Below are 24,788 nucleotides of genomic sequence, written 5' to 3' on the forward strand. Positions count from 1 at the left end.
GTTGATTAATACATTTAGATGTGGTTTGTTCCATTAACATTTATCAGTCTAATTTTCTGACCATTTGAAGCTAAATACAAAAATAGAAAATTGGGTGTAAAACTTAATTTTTACTTTACTTTAATTTTTTTTCCAACTTTCTAATTTATCCATTTCTACACCACAATTCACAATAGGAATTTCAGGAAAATGAAAAAATGAACCTTTACTCCTGTTTTCTCATTTCTGATTCTTGTACTGAAAGTGGTCAGATTGTACCATCAAAGCTGGGGAGACTAACCTGCAGTGCCTCTCTACATGTAAACCCCCAACTGCCCAATAAACAGCAAATAAATTCTTCACACTCATCAAAGGCTGACATTAGACACTAGGCCACACTTATAAACTGACCCACTTTGATATACTGTGTGTAGAGACAAAGCATTACACTCCAAATGAGATTAACAGTTTTAGTGCTGATTTAGACTATATTTAAACCTAGTGTTGAACAAATCTGAGGTGTCATTGATGTTTCATAATAAAAAATTCCACTTGCTCCCAAAGTTAAGGCACAATTTCAACTGGAAAACCAGTCTTTTGTCACACAAGGAATGTAGGAAAGTAATAATTTCAATAACCTCTAAATTAGATGCAATTGAAGTTAGTTTTGTGTTGTAGAAAACAACATTTACTGATTTGTCTCCTGTTCAGTAGGGTCTATCACCACGAGCACCCAAAGAGGAACACACAACACAGTGAGTAAAAAGACTCCTGGAAAATGGGACCTGTTTCACATTGGAAAAGAATTGATTCAGTTAATTTAGAACAAATTCTGAAAATTATATTAACTTAGATTTAATAATAATAATTATTATTTAATAATATCATAATTATAATCATTTAGATTTGATTGTGTGTGTGTATTTGTGTGTGTGTGTGTGTGTGTGTGTGTGTGTATTCTTCTGATTTCAGGCCAGCTGTGACTATGAAAATTATCCACTTAGAAACAGCATCAACATGAGTCCAGTCTACCGCAAACCAAACCCCAAAACCAACCAATCAGATTCAGTCTACCAGAGCCTTAACCCCAACACCAACAAATCAGATTCAGTCTACTAGAGCCTAGACCCCAACACCAAACAATCAGATTCAGTCTACCAGAGGCTAGACCCCAACACCAACCAATCAGATTCAGTCTACCAGAGCCTTAACCCCAACACCAACAAATCAGATTCAGTCTACCAGAGGCTAGACCCCAACACCAACCAATCAGATTCAGTCTACCAGAGCCTTAACCCCAACACCAACAAATCAGATTCAGTCTACCAGAGGCTAGACCCCAACACCAACCAATCAGATTCAGTCTATCAGAGCCTTAACCACAACACCAACCAAACAGATTCAGTCTACCAGAGGCTAGACCCCAACACCAACCAATCAGATTCAGTCTATCAGAGCCTTAACCACAACACCAACCAAACAGATTCAGTCTACCATAGTCTTGACTACAGCACCAACCAATCAGATTCAGTCTATCAGAATCTAACCCCCATCAACAACCAGAGACAAACGTCCAGGAAACGTCCATACCCCCAAAATCAGTCTACCAGAGTCTAAAATTCATTTCACGTCAGAAGTGGTAACTGTGACATGACATGCTGCTTGCAATATGTTGCTATATTTATCAGTGTAGCCTTTCACACTGTCACACAGCATCTCAGTGGTTACAGTCGTATAAAGGGCAATATGCTTTCAGTCTATTTTTGATACATGCAGCACTATTTTTCAGTCTATTTTTGATACATGCATGCTAGGCAATCTAGCATTTTCTATGCAGAAACCGTACAGATATCTGTAATCTTCCTGAATGTATGATTTCCATTCCAGTGCCAAAAAAAAAAAAAAAAAAAAAAAAAATCAACAAACAGTTTTAAATTTTAGCAGCAGCATTGAAGGAAGTAACAAGACCTATAAACATATGTGGCAGCAAGTCAGTTTTATATTGTTGGGCATTTTCCAAATTGAATGCTGTGCTTAAATTTAATCTAATATTCATTCATTCATTGTTTGTAACCCTTATCCAGTTCAGGGTCATGGTGGGTCCGGAGCCTACCCACTGGGTACAAGGCTGAAACACACCCTGGAGGGGGTGACAGTTGTGACACACAGGGTGACACACATTTGCACATTTACTCACACACTCACACCTATGAACACTTTTGAGTCACCAATCTACCTACCAGCATTTATTTTTGGACCGTGGGAGGAAACCGGAGCAGCTGGAGGAAACCGGAGCAGCTGGAGGAAACCCACGCAGACACGGGGAGAACACCCTCCTCACAGACAGTCACCCGGAGTGAGGCTCGAACCCACAACCACAGGACCCTAAGGCAGTTTGACAGTGACTCTACCTGATGCATTACTGTGCCACCCTTTTGTAATGTTTCCTTATATATTATATCGTATATATTATGTACATTTCTGATATTGATTGGTTAGTTATTAACATTTTCATAACATTTGTATTTGAATAAAAGGTATAATCAAAGTTATATCTGAGCCTTTACATGTGCCTATACATGATCTTATTGTATGCTGTGAGTGACTGTATGATCTACTGATATATGGGAACACGATAGTGGACTTATCTGCTGTATATGTCATCCTTTTTCAACTTTAATTTGTGTTTATGTACAAAAATTTGATTTGTAAATGTTTTAAGATAAAGGTATTATTGGCTGATCATGTGCTGTAATGGAATTTCATTAAGCTCAGTTCAATAAAGATAATAAATGCGTGTGCATGTTGTTAATTTGGCATGAGTTGGAGTGGTGTATGTGATCCAGAAATAATCATCATCAGGTCTGGGACAGTCGTGGCCTTTTGATTAGGGAACTGTGCGTGTAACCAGAGGGTTTTCAGTTCAATACCCAGAGCCAGCAGGTCATGGCTGACGTGCCCTGGAGCAAGGCACATACACCCCTACTGTCCCCGGGAGTCGTGGTGTGCTCACTAGTGTGTAAATGTGTGTTTCAATGCACAGAACAAATTCCTCTGTGTGCAAGCACAGTGGCCAATAAAGCAAAAAATTCACAGCCTTAGCAACCAAAGGCTAGAGGAAGTGATTACAAATACAAAAACAATATGAGCGGGAGAGGTAGAGGGGAAGAGGGGGAGGGGGGAGAGAGAGAGAGAGAGAGAGAGAGAGAGAGAGAGAGAGAGAGAGAGAGAGAGAGAGAGAGAGAGAGACCAAGAGAGGTGCATTCCACAGGAAAACCACACAGAAACATAAAATGACCTCAAGTGAGGTGGACAAAGTAATTAGAGATGGAAACACGTTATGTTTAAAAAATAGAAAACACATTCAAAGAAACCTTGTAATGGGTGAATTATTCTACTTTAAAATTCACCCACTCAGGTGTGTGTGTGTGTGTGTGAGAGAGAGAGAGAGAGAGAGGGGTTCTATGAGCTTCTGATTCCTATGCAGATGAGACTGTAATTAACCTGAATGTGTGTTAATGTGTGTGTGTGTGTGTGTGTGTGTGTGTGTGTGTGTGTGTGTGTGTGAGGTGAGGTCAGAAGGACCCAAGCCTAAATAAAGTGATGCAGAATAAGGTGACGTGAGTATGAAGAGAGATGACGTGTGTATATCATTTATGTGACTGGAGGAGACGACAAGAAAAATACCACTCTTAGAACAGACACAAAAAAATAAATGAATGACGGACTGAAGTTCTTCTGAAAGACCTTCCTCATCATCATCTCAAACAAGAGGTTAGTTCTTCTACTTCACATTTAACTACAGAAACTATTTACTTTTTACAGACAGAGACAGAGAGACACTAAAGGGAGAAATGCCCTAATCCAGAACATTTGAAACAAACTTGGCACCAACAACTACCAGGGCATCTGTGTGATCAATATTATAACAAGAGGAAATGGTTCTCCCGTACTGTTTATGCCAGGAAAAGATGTTCCTTACAGTGTCCTGAGTAAGAGTCAGATTGGCTTTTTACTAAATCATCACAGGACTGACACCATCACATCAAAAAAACTAATAAAATACCGTAACATATTTTCATGCTTTTTTTTGGACGTTAAAAACCTTTGATTCTATTTGAACTATTTTGATTCTGAAATGTGGTGCAGGGGTTAAAGTACAACACAGAAGTTGGGTAGACAGGGTGCTAGGAAGTCTTCTTGGACACTTTGGGAACTAAGAGGAACTGACCAAAGCAGACAGAAAAGAGGCAGAGGCACAGATAAAGGGTGGTATGAGACGACAAGGATCATACCACTCTTAGAATAGACACAGAGATGGAGTGGTGGATAAGTAATGGACAGAAGTCCATCTGAACATCAGTGAACATAAAGATCTTCCTTATCTTCACCTTCTTCTTGATACCAGGTCAGTTCTCCTACTTCTCAATTAGATACAGAAACAACTTTTACAGAATTGCTGAGAGAGAGAGAGAGAGAGAGAGAGAGAGAGAGAGAGAGAGAGAGAGAGAGAGAGAGAGAGAGAGTGTGTGTGAGAGAGAGAGAGAGAGAGAGATATTCCCCAATCCTGCTCTCTCTGGTTTAGCATTAATGCCAGGATAAGGTGTTCCATACTGAGCACAGTGTCCTGAGAAAGACTCAGAATGGCTTTTTTAACCGTATGAAATGACTGCATTGCTGTTCCAATCAAATCAAATAAATAAATAAATAAATAAACAAACAATCTGAATATTTTCATGCTTTTTTGACTTTAAAAAACCTTTTGAATCTATTTGGACTATTTCATGAGACTCTGAAATGTGGTGCAGGTGGTAAAGTGTAGGACATTATTAGATCCATGAACTTAAACAATAAATGCTGTATATAATTTGGAAACAATCAACATAATACTTCACTCAGGGCCATGGGGTGAGACAGGGCTGCAGCTGGTGTCCAACCTTGTTCACTATGTATATCAACGAATTACTGAAGTAATCTGTAGCGCCAGGATTCACCCTGAACAAGCTGGGGTTAAAACCCTGCTCTATGCAGATTATCTGGTGCTTCTGTTCCCCACAATGCTGGGGCTACAGCAGCAGCTGGGTCTGCTGGAGCAGTTCTATCAGAAATGGGCCCTGACTGTCAATCTGGACAAAACTAAAATTGTAATCTTTCAGGGAGAAAAGCCTGGTCTCAGGAAAAAAGTCACCTGTTCACTTCAGAAATGTAAGGGATGGGCACCTGGCTGGTGGGCCTTCAGCCAGCAGAGGGAGACTGTGCACACAACCCAAGGCTAATCAAGTTCAACTCCCTACATCTGGGCAGAGGAGTTTGTAAGGGCTCAGATGGAGACACTTATTGCTGTGTCTTGTCTCAAGTGTGGGTCAATAGAAACGGCTGGTAATATTGGTAAAAGGACTGAGAGTCTTTGTACTCCACCTTACTATCTTCTTTTAGGCATGTTAGAGCTATTGTGTGGCTCTTGTAGGGCATGGGAAGAGTACAAATACAGCCTGGGTTTAATCATAGTGCTGCTCACTATACTCCATATTTATTGTAAACTTATAATAATAGTTGTAATAATATTAATATATTTAGAGCTATCCTTCCTTTTTTGCTTGGCACCTGGATCGTATCTTTCAAACACATGGTGGCTAATTTTGCTGGTTTAACAAAACTCAAGCCTGATAAGCCACCACCATTACAAGGAAATGCAGCACTAGAGTAGTTGCTGGCATGACTTGTTGTCCTGGTTTTGATGGCCCTGAATCTTCTGCTAGAGGGATTTGACAGGAAGAGTTGATGTTCAGAATGAGAGAGGGCAGTTGTAATTTTGCCAGCATGCTTCCTCACTCCGCTTTGGTAGATGTCCTAAAGGGTGGGCAGACTACAACTGTGTTTCTCTTAGAGTGGCTGAATCAATTAGCCCACATCCAATAAGAAGCTGACATAATCTTCTGCAGCTGATGAGCGCCAATCTTCAGAAGATAACCTTAGTAAAGTGAAAAAATATAACCATATGTTTTCACTTTTAAATTTTTACTTTTTAACAGAACTCTGAACTCTGAACATCACTGAGACTGAGGTTTAGGTCGGAATGAAGAATCTTCTCATCTTCACCCTCTACCTGATCTCAGGTCAGTTATACACAACCACAGAGCCACATTAATGTCAAACATACACTGCTCAAACTCTGCAGTGTAAGATGTTAGTGTTGTTGTGCACTCTTGGTATTTTCATGCTTTAAATATGAGAAAACTAGGAGGAATGGCATTTTACACTTCTCAGTATTAGGAACAATGCACTCATTGCTTGAGCCCAAACTCCACCCACAATGAGAACCATTGGCTCAGGAGCTGTTGAATGCTATTGTTTCAGATTCTAAATATCTGCATGAACATGTATCAGAACACAGTTCATGTAAATTCTGTGTAAATGATAATAAACTGTGTTAGTATGATAGTAAAACTGAGGAGTTGAATGATGTGAAGAGATGACTGAAGTGTTGACTCTGATTGACAGGTGCAGTGGACTGCTCTGATGTGATTGGATTCACAGGAGGAAGTGTTATAATCACCTGTAAACACAAACGCTATTCATGGCGACCAAAGGTTTTTTGCAAAATGAAAACACAATCTGAGTGTGATTCCACAAAATCAGCTCATTCATACCAACAGAATATATGGGTTCAGAACGGCAGGATTTCTGTTTCTGATAACTCCCAGCAGTTCACAGTGCTCATAAAACAACTGGGATCAGAAGATAGTGGAATGTATCAGTGTGGAGAATCTGGAAGATGGAGTCATGATGTGAACCTGACAGTGATTACATGTGATTATCTTTATCAGTCTACATTGCAGAAGAAATAACATGTAGAATTAGAGTTAAGTTTCATATCATAATCCTAATTCTCTAGTAATATAAACTGAGCGATTCCTAAAACAGAAAACAATATTCTGAAATTTACTTTATTATAATTTACTTTATTTTACTTTATTTTAATTTACTTTATTTTACTTCATTATAATTTACTTTATTATATAAATGCAATAATTTTGTTTTTGCTCCCATTTTTCATGAGCTGACCTCAAAGGTCTGGGGGTGGTGGGGGGGCTGGTGTGGTTAAGATGAGCTTCCCTGAGACGCTTTCTGACAGTTTGTGCAGATATTCTTTGGTTTTGCAGCAGCTGTCTGGGTGCAGGTATCAGACAATCTTGAAAGTGAAGATGTTGGATGTGGAGTTTGGTAACAGGTGGTCTGCGGTTGTGAGGCCAGTTGTATGTACTGCTAAATTCTCTGAAATGCCTTTGGAGATGGTTTATGTTAGAGAAATGAACATTTAATTCATGGACAACATCTCTGGTAGACATTACCGCAGTCAACAGCTGGCTGCATGCTCCCTCAAAACTTGCAACATCTGTGTGATAAAACTGCACATTTCAGAGAGGCCTTTTATTGTGGCCAGCCCAAGGCACACCAGTGCAATTGTAATGCTGTCTAATCAGCATCCTGATATGACACACCTGTGAGGTGGAAGGATTATCTCAGCAAAGGAGAAGTGCTCATTAACACAGATTTAGACAAATTTATGAACAATATTGGAAGGAAAAAGTTGGGGCCTGTTGTGAACATAGATAAAGTCTTATATATTCAGGGAGCAAAAAGTGTTGCTTATATATCCATCCATTATCTGTAACCGCTTATCCAATTTAGGGTCGCAGGGGGTCCAGAGCCTACCTGGAATCATTGGGCGCAAGGCGGGAATACACCCTGGAGGGGACGCCAGTCCTTCACAGGGCAACACAGACACACACACATTCACTCACACCTACGGACACTTTCGAGTCGCCAATCCACCTGCAACGTGTGTTTTTGGACTGTGGGAGGAAACCGGAGCACCCGGAGGAAACCCACGCGGACACGGGGAGAACACACCAACTCCTCACAGACAGTCACCCGGAGCGGGAATCGAACCCACAACCTCCAGGCCCCTGGAGCTGTGTGACTGCGACACTACCTGCTGCGCCACCGTGCCGCCCCGTTGCTTATATATATATATATATATAATTAATATATATACATTTTCAGTATAATATGGTCCAAACACATGTTGGTAGGAGGATTGGCAACTCAAGTGTCCTTAGGTGTGAGTGAATGTCAGTGTGTGAAATCAGCCTTATGTCTAATGTTTCTGGGTAGGCTCTGGACCCACCATGGCCCTGAGCTGGATAAGTGGTTACAGACAATGGGGAAAAAAAACCCTAAGAAAACAAAACACAAAATTTGTGACTGCTATATATCTAATATAACATTATGAGTATTTTAACAGTTAATTAAAATAACAGTTAACAATAACAACGCAGATCTAAAAATAGTGTTATCGCTAACTGTCCAACATACAGCAGGCACAGTGTCACTGTGGAGGGACTGCTGTAATCAAGGTGGCTGAAAAACCACTTGTGAAGACAATTATAAACTAATGCACAGTGTGTGTTTGACAGATCCGTGTTGTTCGGGTCCAGAGAGAATGACTGGTTTTCTGAGAGACACTGTCACCATCAGCTGTTCATATCCAGAGGAGTTTACTACAACATCTAAAGCTTTCTACAGACAGACCAATGGAAATATAGATTTAATCACAGATACCACAGAGTCTCAGAAAGGCAGATTCTCCGTCTCTGACGACACAAGCTCCAAAGTTGTCAGTGTGAGAATCAGTGATGTGAGAGAAGAAGATGGAGGAGTTTATTACTGTGGAGCTTTGGGTGGAGGAGAATCAGTCAGTTACGAATCCCTCTTCACAGAGATTCAACTGCAGGTCACTGGTAAGAAATTTTTCTGTAATGTTTTTACAAACTGAAACACAATCTACTTCAGTATGAGAATCTGTGACTGGACCATACCCTGGGGTCCTTTTTAACTATTTGAAATTTGATTTAAATAGGAACAGATTCCTATTAATCACAGGTAAAACTGCCAAGATTGGTTCAATAAGTTTCTAGAGTGTACTGTTTGAAAAATGTACATAAATACAGAATTCAGTTATATGCAAATCAGGTGGGCAGCAGGTAGTGTCGCTTTCACACAGGTCCTGGGGTTGTGGTTTGAGTCCCGCTCCGAGTTTGGCGTGTTCTTCACGTGGGTTTCCTCCCACAATCCAAAAACACACACAATGTGTTGCATGCATCAAAATTGCCTTTTTTGTGGGAACTATGAGCAAAAAAGACTGTATAAGTGTGTAATGCCAACAGGTCTGTGATATGATTGGGTTGAAAAAGTCTCAGAAAGGCAGAGACTTTCAGATGTTAAAATTGGGAGGGGTTCACCACTCTGAAAAACAAAATGGGCAAATAATGCAACATTTAAAAAATAATGTTTCTCAACTTAAAATAGTACTCAGGGGATTTCATCTACAGCACATAATATTAGATGGTTCAGCACAGGTAAATAAATCTCTATATACAGGATGCAAGGCAGAAAAACAGCATTAGCTGGCTGTGATTTTTTTCACTACCTTGTTGTGAGCTCAGTTAAGAGGTCTGAGGAAAAGTATCCTGTGGTCCGACAAATCAAAATTTTATATATATATATATATATATATATATATATATATATATATATATATATATATATATATAGCGCTGTTGTGCTGAATCCTCTAGGCTAAAGAGCAGAGGGATCATCTGGCAAAACCAAGCATCCATGAAGACACGTGTGTGCATTAGTACCCATCACATAACTCTGTAAAGTCCCTGTTAGTGCTGAACAATTTTTTACAGGTTTTGGAGCAAAATGTTGCTATGCAGACGATATAATTTTCTGGGCAAAGTGTTGTGAAAAGAAGAGAGGAAGTAAATGCAGTGGTAAACATGGCCCTGTCACACCTTTCTGTAATGTGAATATTTGATCCAATATTACATTGAAACAGAGTTTTTTACTTTTTTACTATAAAATGGTGTTAAAACAATTTGCATATCATCACATTTTGAATTTATTTACATTTTACACAATAAGATTTGTATTTTACACAATAAGGCAGTGTATTATTTTCATGAATGGCATAAAAGCAAATGTATAAAGACTTAATTTAACAAGCCTCAGTTGTAAATGTAAGCCACCTCAGTTCATTTTAGAAGGTGGCTAACACGTCTGTTTGGTAAGATCATTCTACAATGTAATAACTTTTTTTTCTATTAATAAGTGTTCCAATTATTAGCTATGAAATGGTTTCTCGTTAATTTACAGGGAATATAAATGCATGTTACTTTTGTATTTATTAGATTTTTATCATGTCTAAAATCCCTCAGTGTCATTTTCTGTTTGTTTTGTCTACAGGTTCCTCTACCGCTATTATTATCATCATCATCATCCTCACTGTGAGTGTGTGTGTGACGCTGTTGCTGATTGGAGGACTAGTCCTGATTTACAAACTGAGACACAGTAAGAGAAAGTGTGCATATTCACATAAACATATTAATTAATTAATGTGCATATTAACATTAACTATATATATATTATCACTTGTCATTGTGGTAAGAACTGTGGCACTACAGATATTGTACACTGTCATAGATTCAGATCTGTAAATCTGTTTAATACATAAGGTTTGTGGCCGCTAACATAGCATTACACTTCAAATCAGACTAGCACTCTTAGTGCTGGTTTTGTGTAAGCCTAGTCTTGAACAAATTTAAACCCACATTGGTGTGTCACTGTCACGCCTTCGTCCTGTCAGTCTGTTGTCCCCGCCATGTGCTTTATTCGCACATGGCTATGTTTTGTTTATATCCTTGTCTCCGCCCTCGTCCCGCCACCTCGTCCGTGTCATGTGTCAGCCCGTCCTCGTTATCTGTCCAGGTGTGTCTCGTTTGTGTCTGTATTTAAGCCCTCTTGTGTCACGTCCTGTTTGTCGTACATTTCTCATTTCTCTTTTCTCATGTCTAGTCGGTCGTGTTTTCGAGTCTGTCCGTCTGTCTCCACAGTTTCTCCGTGTCTGTTTCCCTAGTCGTTGTTTCGTGTCGTAGTTTCTTTTCCTCTCTCGTTCCTTCATTTTCTCTTTAGTCTGTCAGTCCCGTTTGCCCTGTTTAGCTCCCCTTGTTTAGTTTAGCCTGGTTAGCTCCCTGTTTGTTTTCGTTATGTTAATGTATCTTTGTTTTGTTATTCTCCTTTATTAAAAAGCTGTGTTTTAGCAAGTGCGTCCGCCTCCCTCAATCCGCCCCTCGCTCCTGACAGAATGTACGACCACCAGGACGCAGCTAGCACAGACTATTATCTCAAGGGATGTGCCGTTCGTCGGACTCCATTCCGCACAGGCCCCAAAGATCCTGTGGGGGAGGCTTTGAAAGCAGCCTCGGAATGGAGTCGCCGGCTCCAGCTCCTGCCTGGCACTGCTCCGGATCCTATAGCGGAGGAGTCGACTCGGGAATCGAGTAGTTGCGCCAGCGGGAGTCGAAAGAGTCGGCGGAAGAACCGTGCTGGAGTTCCCCCCTCGCTGGAGGATTACCCCCTCAGGTCCGGGGAAATTTTTTGGGGGGGCGTTAAGGGTAGGGGCTGTTAGCCTCACCTCCGTAGCTCTGAGGTCTGAGGCTAACAGGGGCGCACCTCGAGGGGATCTAATGGGTGCGCCTGTGAAACCCCCTAAACCCTTTACAGCTCCAGCGCGAGCCCGGTGAGCAGCACAAACCCCTGTCCTCGAGAGCGCGGCGCGCGCCTCTCCTGTCTTCGTGAGCGCGACGCGCGCCTCTCCTGTCTTCAGGGACGATGTCGCAGATTCATCTGCCTCCTTGGACGTCGTCGCAGGCCCCCCTGCCTCCTTGGACGACGTCGCAGGCCCCCCTGCCTCCTTGGACGACGTCGCAGGTTCTCCTGCCCCCGTGGACGACGTCGCAGGTTCCCCTGCCCCCGTGGACGTTGCTGCGGGGCTTCCTGTGTCGGTGATGGTGGCACCCGCCGCTCCAGTCTCCGTGATGGCGGCACCCGCCGCTCCAGTCTCCGTGATGGCGGCACCCGCCGCTCCTGTCCCCGTGACTACGGCGGCACCCGCCGCTCCTGTCCCCGTGACTACGGCGGCACCCGCCGCTCCTGTCCCCGTGACTACGGCGGCACCCGCCGCTCCTGTCCCCGTGACTACGGCGGCACCCGCCGCTCCTGTCCCCGTGACTACGGCGGCACCCGCCGCTCCTGTCCCCGTGACTACGGCGGCACCCGCCCCTCCTGTCCCCGTGACTACGGCGGCACCCGCCCCTCCTGTCCCCGTGACTACGGCGGCACCCGCCCCTCCTGTCCCCGTGACTACGGCGGCACCCGCCGCTCCTGTCCCCGTGACTACGGCGGCACCCGCCGCTCCTGTCCCCGTGACTGTGGCTACGGCCTCTCCTGTCCCCGTGACTGTGGCTACGGCCTCTCCTGTCCCCGTGACTGTGGCTACGGCCTCTCCTGTCCCCGTGACTGTGGCTACGGCCTCTCCTGTCCCCGTGACTGTGGCTACGGCCTCTCCTGTCCCCGTGACTGTGGCTACGGCCTCTCCTGTCCATGTCCGTAGGTCGGCCCGAAGGACTTCAGGGCCGATCCCCAGAACTGTGCCCAGGCTGGTTCCTCAGACTGCCCCACAGACATTAGCCAGTCCTGGGCACCCCCCTGTTATTTTGGTTCCCTTGTCTGTCCCTGTCATGGTTCCCGTCTCTGTCCTTGTCCCAGTACCCGTGTCAGCCTTTGTCTCTGCCCCTGTACCTGTTACTGTATTCATGTCTGTCCCCGTAAACGTCTTGGTCCCTGTTCCCCTACCAAGTCCAGTCCAGTCTCCTGTGAGTCCTGTCCAGTCCCCTGTCAGCCCTGTCCAGTCTATGTTTCAACCCCCTATCTTGTCTCATGTTCAGTCCCCTGTTAGTCACGTCCTGTCTTCGTATCCGTCCAATGTCCAGTCACCCGTCTTGTCTCTGTTTCAACCCTCTGTCTTGTCTCCTGTCCAGTCCCCTGTCAGTCCTGTCCAGTCCCTGTTTCAACCCTCTGTCTTGTCTCACGTCCAGTTCCCGTATCCGTCCAATGTCCAGTCACCTGTCTTGTCTCCGGTCCAGTTTCCCTTCCAATCCCCTGTCCAGTCTCCAGTCCCGTCTCCGTTCCAGTCTAGTGTCATGTCACCTGTCCTGTCTTCTGTCCAGTCACGTACCCCTGTCCAGTCTAACGTTCCTATCCTGTCCAGTGTCTTGTCACCAGTCTCTGCTCCCGTCCAGTCCCAGCACCAAGTTCTGTCACCTGTCCCGTCTTCTGTCCAGTCCCTGTTTCCATCCAGTGTCATGTCCAATGTCAAAAACCCTGTCAAGTCCCATGTGTCCACTCCTGTCCTGTCCAGTCCGTTCTCGTCTCTTGCTGCCCCCCTTTGTCAGTCTCCTGTCATGTCCCGTCTCATATATTCGGTCCTGTCGTGTCCCCAGCTCCTGTGTCTGTTCCCGTCCTGTCCTGAGTCCTGTCACCCGTTGGTTTGTTGTCCTGTCTTGTTTTCCGTGCCCTCTCCAGTGCCAGCTCCTGGGGGGTTTAGGAGTACGCGCCCGGGAGTTGCGCGTTCTTGGGGGGGGCATCTGTCACGCCTTCGTCCTGTCAGTCTGTTGTCCCCGCCATGTGCTTTATTCGCACATGGCTATGTTTTGTTTATATCCTTGTCTCCGCCCTCGTCCCGCCTCCTCGTCCGTGTCATGTGTTAACCCGTCCTCGTTATCTGTCCAGGTGTGTCTCGTTTGTGTCTGTATTTAAGCCCTCTTGTGTCACGTCCTGTTTGTCGTACATTTCTCATTTCTCTTTTCTCATGTCTAGTCGGTCGTGTTTTCGAGTCTGTCCGTCTGTCTCCACAGTTTCTCCGTGTTTGTTTCCCTAGTCGTTGTTTCGTGTCGTAGTTTCTTTTCCTCTCTCGTTCCTTCGTTTTCTCTTTAGTCTGTCAGTCCCGTTTGCCCTGTTTAGCTCCCCTTGTTTAGTTTAGCCTGGTTAGCTCCCTGTTTGTTTTCGTTATGTTAATGTATCTTTGTTTTGTTATTCTCCTTTATTAAAAAGCTGTGTTTTAGCGAGTGCGTCCGCCTCCCTCAATCCGCCCCTCGCTCCTGACAGTCACCATTAAAAATTCTACTTGCATCCAAAGTTTAGGTTTAACCTCAGTTTGGAGTCTAAGGTCAGACAAGTAGCTTTGGTTGGAATGTAATTCTTAACCTTAAAATACCCGTGTATAATATCCTAGGGATGTCAGTTCCTCCTTGTACAAATCATTCCCAGTTCAGGGTCGCGGTGGGTGTGGAGCTAACCTGAAATCACTGGGTACAAGGCAGGAAGACATGCAGGAGGGAGATTGTATAATACAGATTTTGAATTCTCTTGTTCTGTAGGTTTAGTCACATTGGACAACCAGACAGCAACACTCAATACAGTAAGTAAAAAGTGACTCATGGAAAACTGGGCCTTAAACCTGATTCTCCTCATGACCTTACAATTTTTAAAAGTGTATAATGTATTTATATAATGTATTTAGAAATATCTATTTTAAAGGTTATTGCCATTATCAAACATAGCAGATCTAGGATTTTTTTAATTTTTATTTGTATTATTTTATTATTATATTTTTTTATTAAGTCCAGATAAATTATTAATGCGTATGTGTGTGTTTTATTTTAGACTACTAATGATTATGAAAATGATCTACCTAGAAACATCAACATAAGTCCAGAGTACTACACCCCAAAGGCCAAAAGCCACCAGTCAGATTCAGTCTACCAGAATTTAGCTCAGAGTGCCCACCAATCAGATTCAGCCTACCAGAGTCTACAAGAAGTCTAAATTCTAAATATTTGTGAAGAAACCAATCTTGGGAACAACTCATGAACTGTTACTTTGCAAACTATGAAATTAATGAAATTGTTAAACCTATAGCTTATAATGGAAAAATAATCTCACACAGAATTCAGGATTCATATGACATTTTATTTATTTGCATATTTGTTTAATATACTGCATTACTAACAAAATGTGTTGAATATATATTTGTTATTCCAGTCAATGGAGCATCTTTTTTAATAATTATTGTTATTTTAGCTTACTGAAACTCTTTATATGTAAGCATTTGTTTATTGAGGGTTTTAACTTTTACTATGTTGTCTGCAACAAAGCACAGCCTACCAAATATATGTAGTATTAAAAATATAAAAGTGGCCTTCTGTCCACTAGCTGTTTTATTTCAGAAGATATTTATTTATTTATTAGTATATGGGATTGCGAGCAGGACTTGGAGAAAACCTCTGTTGGGAGTGTTATTTGATATATCTGCCCCACACATAGTCTAAAATCCAAAACCAACCAATATGTATGTGTATTAATATGTACTTTTTTCATTTATATTTCTTCTTTCTATTCAAGATTATGTAATTAAATCATTTTTCTCTTTGAAGCTCTTGTCTGTTCATAGTTAAATGCTTCATACAAGCCCTTATTGGGATCCCTTCCATATTATTTTACTTTCAACTGTTGTAGCAAAAATAATTCCTTCCCTTTTGTATACTGTATGTTCAAACAAACAAAGAAAACACAATTTGAACACAATATCTGTCCTTCACACTGTGTGGAAATTACCTGTTTAGGACAGTAATGATATGTAGGCCACAACTCACTTGCAAAGTGACAACAAGGCCAATGCTAAAAGAATGGGACAGACCACTACAGGTACTCAGACTACATCTACGTCTCTTATGCTAAATCAAGCATATGACCATGCACCAGGCATTCCCAATAAACTCTGATGCAGATAAAATCCTGTCTCCCCATGGATCCATCTTGTCAGACCTGGGTATAACTGGTTCCTTTTTTTTTTTTTTTTTTTTTTCTTTTTTTTTGTGTGTGTGTGGCGAAGGGGAGAGAGCTGGACGTGGCAACTGTGGTGAGCATGTAAACAATAGGCAGCATTGTTCCTCACCTGCCCAGTGTGCCAGGTGAGGAATATTTAAAAATGCACCAGTACTTTCCTTAGCTGACCAGACTTATTTTTGCCATGCAGCATGTTGTCCACCCCTTGTATTCAACATTATTTGTGCATTTTTTGCAGCATCAGCACTGATAAATCTGAGGAACTGATTATAAATGGAATCACAGTGAGAAAGAGGAATAGTTACACGCACACACATATACAGGGTGGGTCATTTATATATGGTCATTTAATTCCTCAATAAAATGGGAATGGTTGGTGATATTACCTTCCTGTTTGTGGCACATTATTATATGGGAGGGGGAAACTTTTCAAGATGGGTGGTGACCATGGTGGCCATTGACACATCAAACTATTTGGAATTTCACAAGAAAAACAATGGTGTGCTCTCCCACTCTTCACACACTGATAGCAACACCGCAGGAGAAATGCTAGCACAGGCTTCCAGTATCCGTAGTTTCAGGTGCTGCACATCTCGTATCTTCATAGCATAGACAATTGCCTTCAGATGACCCCAAAGATAAAAGTCTAAGGGGGTCAGATCGGGAGACCTTGGGGGCCATTCAACTGGCCCACGACGACCAATCCACTTTCCAGGAAACTGTTCATTCAAGAATGCTCAGACCTGACACCCATAATGTGGTGGTGTACCATCTTGCTGGAAAAACTTAGGGAACGTGCCAGCTTCAGTGCATAAAGAGGAAAACACATCATCATGTAGCAATTTCGCATATCCAGTGGCCTTGAGGTTTCCATTGATGAAGAATGGCCCCACTATCTCTGTACTCCATATACGACACCATACCATCAAGATGTGCAGCACCTGAAACTACGGATACTGGAAGCCTGTGCTAGCATTTCTCCTGTGGTGTTGCTATCAGTGTGTAAAGAATGGGAGAAGAAAGTTGCATTGACAATCCAACACAATGGGCAACACTGAACACATTTTATAAGTGGTCAGAAACTTGTAAATAACTCATGAAATAATAAAGTTACGTTAAAACCAATTTCACCGCGACCCTGAAATGGAGAAGCGGAGAAGAAAATGATGATGATGATGATAAAACCAATTTCTTGTGAAATTCCCAATAAGTTTGATGTGTCACATGACCCTCTTCCCATTGAAAAAACAAAAGTTGGATCCAAAACGACTTCAGAATGGCCACCATGGTCACTACCCATCTTGAAAAGTCCCCCCCCCCTCCCATATACTAATGTGCCACAAACAGGAAGTTAATATCACCAACCATTCCCATTTTATTAAGGTGTATCCATACAAATGGCCCATATGGTGGAATATCCTTCTGCTAAATGTTGAATTAGTAGACTATATTTCTCAAATTTTGTAATTGAATTTTAGCTCATGCATTAACTCGGTCAGCAATTTTCCTGCTATACTGATTACCATTCATTCCTCTGTGAGGGCAAATGTATATACCTTTTTTCATCTAAGTAAATGCTCATAATCTGCACAAGCAGATCTTAATATTTCAAGCGTCAAAGTTGTGAAAGGCTCTTTCTCAATGTCTATGTTGTCAGGTCTATATTATTCACATTTTCATCCTCTTGTTATAAAGAAGCCCTAGTGTTAATTTGTCCTAAATAAGCCTTAAGCTGCTGAAATAATCATTGTGCTGATTCTTGCTTCAATGGACACCTTATCAACCCATTACCCCAATGTAAATATTGTTCTAGGTTCTTTAACTTTTTTTTGCAATGTATTTAATGTCCACAGAACCATTAATTTGTAGTTTTCAGCTATATTAATTTTTTTTCTGGTAAAAAAAAATGCTTTACAACTGTTGCACCTTTTGTTTCTGCTTTTTCTACTATAATGTGATTCATGCTTGAGTGAGGTTAGCCATGGGTTGGGAAAAAGGGGGTTTGTGAGATTTTGCAGTTTTTTGGGGAGTCGCAAGACAAAGTTTAAGGATCACTGTGGTAGAATACAATGCTTGATTAATTCTGTCTCTTGTTCTGTAGAGTTTACCTCCAAGAACACCCAGATAAAAACACAGTGTGTAAAGCACTCATAAACGGAAAACTATTGATCAATTTAATCAAGAGCTTAGATTCTGAAAATATCTAGTTTGACTGTATGCATGTTCATATGATTTGCTGTGACAAAGAAAATGTACTGTTGGCCGTACCGCTTGATGAAATCATCTCAGGGATCATGTTTTGTCTGGTCAAAATTGGGTTCTGGGGATCTGTCTAACTTTGACGGGGCATGTAAAAGGCATGAAAAGAGCAATGAACATGTGAGTGCATGTGCAAGGTTAAGTTGCCTGGTCAGGGTTGAACATACATTAATGAAGGTGCTCTCATTCAAGTGGCAAAATATAACGGAACAGTCAAACAACACAGGGCCTTCCTGCTTATTGATGTGACTTCCTTGCTTGGCTGGCAGAAGCCATCATTTAGGGGGCATGATGAGAGAAGTGAATCATCCAACAAGGGGAATTACAGGGAGTTCACAGAAACATTATCTAAATATGACTCTGTCCTGGCCACACAATTCCAGTCATCAGCTGTGTTTTCTGGTATGTCTCATTCTATCCAAAATGACTTGATCTGACTTTAAATGACTCTGATGAGATCAGAGATGAAGTTCAAGCTGCTCTTTTTTTGCATGGTAGGTGGATAAAAGAACTTATATAGCTTGCCATGCCCAACTTTCTGTCATTGTTTGCTATGTTGATAGTGCAGGTAAAATTCAGGAGTGCTATATTGTGTGTTTTTTTTATAGGGGCAAGATGCTCAGTCTGTTTTTGAAGTATTAAATGAAAACATGCAGGGCTACAACTTTAGGGATAAACTTGTTGCACAGACATACGATGGGGCTGCTGTCATGGCTTCAGCCCTCAATGGTTTGCAGGCCAAAGTGAAGACACTTGCCCCCAGCGCAATGTGTGTGCATTTCAATTCCCATAGACTTAATCTGGTGCTGTCACAGGGGCCTAATGCTTATCTGAGTGCAGAATATTTTGCTTCACTCTCTGGGTTTGCCACATTTTTTTCCAAATCCACAAAGAGGACATCTTTTCTTCAGTCTGCAGGCTGTTCACAGTTGCCCAGAAACACTACTACTCGATAGAATTTCACATCACAGATAGCGAACACTTTGGCAAACAACTATGATGGCCTTCTGCAGACGTTTTATAACATCATTGCAGATAAGACACTGGATGATGGCACATTGGATTGTGCTAAAGGTTTTGTAATGGAGGATTTTTGAATGTTCATGTTGTACACATATGAACAAATCTTCTCAGAGACTGATGTGGTTTTTGATATCGTCCAGCAGAGGGCCATGGATGTTATTTACTGCAAGAAAATAATTGAGTCTCTTATTGCTTTTGTCAAATAGACAAATTCAGAGGGGGCTTTCCAAGCTGTTTATGCCAAAGCAGCATGTAACAGGGGAAAGCTGTGTGATTTCTTGGTTTTTCTAAAAGACATTGAGTTGGATGCAATGCATGAGCTGTACAAAGTGTTATCTTTAGTGGCAACAATTTGAGCTACATTTGTAGATGTAGAAAGTAGCTTCTCCTGTTTAAAACAGCTTAAGTCACTGAGAGGACACTGCTCAAGTCCCTGGAAAAGATGCCTACTTTGTACGATAGGATCACAGGCCATTTTTCTTTTAAAAGGAATGGTGGGCAGAATTTATGTATAAATAAATTAACAAATTTAATGATGTAAGCCGACAATGTGCTTTCCCTCTTTGAAAGACCAGCAGCTGCCACAGGTTTTACAGTAGGTAAGGCTGAAGAATCTTTCCTGAAAAGGGAATGCGCACTATGGAAAAATTACTGAACTGGTATTTTTGGACAGGATTAAAACTACTGAGAGTTTTACATTTATCTTTTTTCACTGGCTGCTCATGGGTTATAATTGACTTTCTTTGTGTTCACTTCAATAAAAAAAGCTTCAAAGCTTCAAAATGAACTCTGCTTACTTAAAGCTCACCCTCTGTGTTTAATCTCTACATAAATCTGTGAAATGAAATGGGATGTTCTGGAGCAGCTGCACATGAGGCTAGACTCACTATGCTCAGTGCCAAATTTGGAGTAGAGTGGTAGTGTTAAAACTTAGAGTGGTGTATGTGATCCAGAATTAATCATCATCATGTCTGAATGCCATCAAATATAAAAATCCCTGACTAGACTTTATCTTATGTTAGCTATTAGCTCAGCATTTATATCTTTATTTAGTTTCTATTGAACATTTTAAACTGGAAGCCCAACAACACACAGTGGCCTCAGCAGGTCTGAAAACATATTGTGACTTATCATCACAGACTGACATGATACCAATGGGTATTCATGTATACCACTGTCAGGCATCCCCCCCTCCAGGTCATCACCTGGCTTTGATCACGATGCATCCCTCCTTGATGTGCTAACCACCATCAATGCCACTGACCACTACCTTGCCTGTCCACAGTTGTGGTGATGACTCTACACAGTGTAATCTCATGGGAAGCTGCTGGAGTAGACAACATCATGCAGATGTTCTCACCAACATTTTAACAAAGATCTGAGCAGTAATATGTCCCAACATACTTCAAGACCACCATCACACACTTACTCTTACTCTTCAAGAAAACCGTCATCCCCCACTTGCACTGTAGTTTGTGTATTGACACAACAGTTCAACAGATGATGTCATATCTTGGGTCCTACAAATCAGCATCACCCACATGGACAATAAAGACACATTTTTTTTTTTCAAAATACATTTCCAGTCAACTACACTCTGTTTAATTTGTCATGCCTTTATACTGCGTTAGCAACCAAAGGCCAGAGGAAGTGATTAAAAATAGAAACAAACACACACACACACACACACAGAGAGAGAGAGAGAGAGAGAGAGAGAGAGAGAGAGAGAGAGAGCAGGATGAAGGATATAGATCATCTCTGTGTTGCACGGAAAAAACACACACAGAAAAAAGACACATTGAGTATGACCAATGACCTCAGTGGATTAAAGCATTTAGAGATGTTTAGAAACAAACTATAACTAAATATACTCTATCCAGCATTTTATAGAAAGCACTTAATGAGTGAATTCTGCTATATTGAGAAGGATAACTCAGAGAGAGAGCAAGAGAGAGAGATGGGGGGGGGGTTGCTAGGGAGTCTTCTTGGACACTTTGGGAACTAAGAGGAACTGACCAAAGCAGACAGAAAAGAGGCAGAGGCACAGATAAAGGGTGGTATGAGACGACAAGGATCATACCACTTTTAGAATAGACACAGACGGAGCAGTGGATAAGTAATGGGCAGAAGTTCATCTGAACATCAGTGAACATAAAGATCTTCCTTATCTTCACCTTCTTCTAGATACCAGGTCAGTTCTCCTACTTCTCAATTAAATACAGAAACAACTTTTTACAGAATTGCTAAGAGAGAGATTCCCCAATCTACAAGAGTTGAGACAAATACGACCCCAGTATCTAATGAGACGTCTGTGTGAGCAATAAGCAGGGGAAGGCTTTCTATTGCTGTACTATTAATGCCAGGATAAGGTGTTTCTTACTGAGCACAGTGTCCTGAGTAAGACTCAGAATGGCTTTTTATCAAATGAATACTTGATTGATCCAATTACCCTTGTATTTGGACTGTTATGAGACTCTAAAATGTGGTGCAGGGGTAATTTGTAGGACATCATCAGATTCATAAACCTAAACAATAAATGCTGAATATAATTTGAGGGCTGTAGCTTGTGTCCAACCCTGTTCACTATGTATATCAATGAGTTCCTGAAGTAATCTGTAGCCCCAGGATTCACCCTGAACAAGCTGGGGTTAAAACCCTGCTCTACACAAATGACCTGGTGCTTCTGTTCCCCACAATGCTGGGGCTAAAGCCACAGCTGAGTCTGCTGGAGCAGTTCTGTCAGAACTGGGCCCTGACTGTCAATCTGGACAAAACTAAAATTGTAATCTTTCAGGGGAAAAAAATCACATGTCAACACTAGGCAAGACTGCACTAGAGCACCATCATCACCGTCATCACCCACTTATTCATACTCTTCAAGACCACCATCATCACCTGAAATTCAGAATCGTTCTGAACAATTTCATCCAAAACGCAATATTCACCATAATCTGGAAATTCTGAGAAAATATGAAATTGCAAATCTCCCTAAGCAAAGGAAGCACAGTGCCCCTCACTGCCAAATATGTGGGAACATGCTACTGCCTGAAGGACAGTGAGCAACACTGATCGCATAAACTCCACCCATACACTAATAAACTCCACCCACATCAAACACAGCCCATCCCTATAAATCTAAATGTAAAGAAGAATGCAAATACTTAACCTATTTTATTGCTTGTCTTGTTATAATTCCATAATATTTGTGTATTATTAGTATTATTATTGTTGTTGTTGTTACATTGATTGATTGATTGATATATTTATTTTTTATTGTAGCCCATTTATTAATCAGAGCACACTTGTTTCATGACAGTAGCTACAGTGAACCAGAGTCTAGGTTTATAAGCAAGGATTAGAATTTAAGAGGACACAATGAGTCAGCACATTGTGTCTAATTATGTTTAAATACCAAAACCTACCTAAGCCAGCAGTTGTAATAAAAGACATTTAAAAAAATAAGCCTTTAGTCTTTGTATGTCAATGTAGTTTATAATTGAATTCAAGTTTGAGTTGCACAGGATATAAGCTAGGTGCACACAACAAAAAAAAATTCTGTGTGAAGGCAGCCCTACCACTACCATTCATTCATTCATTCATTCATTATCTGTAACCTCTTATCTAGTTCAGGGTCACGGTGGGTCCAGAGCCTACCTGGAATCATTGGGCGCAAGGCAGGAATACACCCTGGAGGGGGCTCCAGTCCTTCACAGGGCAACACAGACACATTCACTCACACAATCACACCTATGGACACTTTTGAGTTGCCAATCCACCTACCAACGTGGGTTTTTGGACTGTGGGAGGAAACTGGAGCACCCTACCACTACCAGTAATATGTTATTATTTATATGAATGGCATAATCCCTACTAAAGAAATAACCATGGTTCACTCATGAATTAAAGTTCTTCTTTCATAAGTAGAAAGTGGCTTTCAGGGAAGTTTGATGAAGTAATGAAAATTAGAAAAGCTGTGAGATCACAATATTATTTTTTACCTTTCTACTTTTTTACAAAACAGAAAATTGTCTCGTTTCTCTCTCACTACTATCCTCATTAAAACACTGGACACACCTGTTTATCTGTACCATGTATATCATGAGTTCACCACAGCTTTTGTGTTTAACTTTACAGAAAATCTCTGAATTATTAAAGCCACAACATCAGAGTGAGAGTTGCTCACTACATTTATTAAACAAGTCTGAGAACTCCATTACATAGAGTACTATGTATCAATCAGACGTTTACGTTAAAATGTCTTTTTACTTCATGTAGTATTTTTGATTGATAAAATGTTAGGCAGCTTGCGTTTAGTTAATTTACAATAACATTGTTAAAATTGATAATTGATATTGGTAAAAAAATATATATACGAAAACAAAACTCTCTGTGATCATACACTGTCCTGAACTGCCTGATGTTTATGCAGGTTTATATCACCCATCAGCATCCTTATTGAAATAAAAAAAAAAAAACATAGTTTGGACACCTTTAAGCTTTACACACTTGGCTGGCATGTGTGTCTTTTAGGAAGTCAGGTGTTTTAGTCCGGGACATTCTATCATGGTGTGACTGGTCATTTTTCGAATGTCAATAAAACAAAGGACACGACTATTGATTTTAGGAAGTCCCCAGCTATAATCAATGCCTTTCAGGTTGAACTGGTGGATAACTACATTTACTGTGGGTTGTGTATGGTTAACAAAATTTGTTTTGATGGAAATACAGATTGTATATGTAAGAAGATACAGCAACACATTTCTTCCTGAAGGATATTAATTTGTTTATGGTAACTGTACCCATTAAGCCCATGTGCCCATTAATAAGCCCACTTCAAATCATATTGATTCAATTGATTCAAATCAATTGCCAGTGTTGAGTTTATTTGAGTTATAGCCATCTTATATGCAGGCCTCAGGGGAAGTCATATTTTTTTTTTTTTTTAAATACTCGACATGTTACAGAACCCTAATGTTACTTTCCCTAATTTTTGTATGCATCTGATGACTATTTTATATGACATTCATTAAATGTGTATTTCCTTTTGTATTGTGGTTTGGTATGGTATTGGTTAAAGTGGCAGAGAAACTGTAAATTTTGCATCTGATCTGCAGTCTGTTCCCTATGGGGAACAATAAAACAAAGGCGCTGTTTTTACAGGAGAAATATCCATGAGGTACATTTGTTTTTCTAAATAATATTAACTCCCTTTATAACAAAGTGATATGTTAATATACTTCAATTACTTCTAATCGAGTGCACAAACGTGTATATGAGTCATGTCTGCTCATAGCTAATGCCAACTGTGCGCTTACTACCTCAACTTAAACTACACTCACCAAGAAAACCCATGAAAATAATCTATAGAAACTGGACTTCCTGAATACTTAATAACTCTTTTATGGATATCTGTCTTCTTGTTAGCAGAAATAAAAGTAGGTTGCTGTGGTACAGTGGTAACACCATTGGCTCCCTCCCATGTGAAAGACCTGGGTTCAATTCCAGGTCTGGGCAACCAGTCTGTGCTACACTAATAAGAGTCTTTGGCCAAGACTCATAACACTGCATTGGCCTAATTGTAATACCAGTAACCTTTTAAGTTGCTCTGGAACACGGCATCTGCCTAAATGTTTAGAACATGATTAACTTGCAACTTATGGTTCATCTATGCTCCGACTTGGGAATATTCTTCTCGAAGATGTGCAGGAACAATC

The 24,788-nt window shown here is 41.1% G+C and overlaps 1 protein-coding gene across 1 annotated transcript; it reads left to right on the forward strand.

The window, feature by feature from the left end:
• Nucleotides 1-6,055: 6,055 nt before the first annotated feature.
• LOC136677314 (polymeric immunoglobulin receptor-like) lies at nt 6,056-14,772 on the forward strand. The gene is made up of 6 exons (XM_066654831.1): nt 6,056-6,095; nt 6,481-6,789; nt 8,460-8,783; nt 10,294-10,398; nt 14,325-14,365; nt 14,611-14,772. The coding sequence occupies exons 1-6, from the start codon at nt 6,056-6,058 to the stop codon at nt 14,770-14,772; spliced, it is 981 nt and encodes a 326-aa protein (XP_066510928.1).
• The last annotated feature ends 10,016 nt before the right edge of the window (nt 14,773-24,788 follow it).

The sequence above is a fragment of the Hoplias malabaricus genome, chromosome 2 (genome assembly GCF_029633855.1).
Source record: "Hoplias malabaricus isolate fHopMal1 chromosome 2, fHopMal1.hap1, whole genome shotgun sequence".
Classification (NCBI taxonomy): domain Eukaryota; kingdom Metazoa; phylum Chordata; class Actinopteri; order Characiformes; family Erythrinidae; genus Hoplias; species Hoplias malabaricus.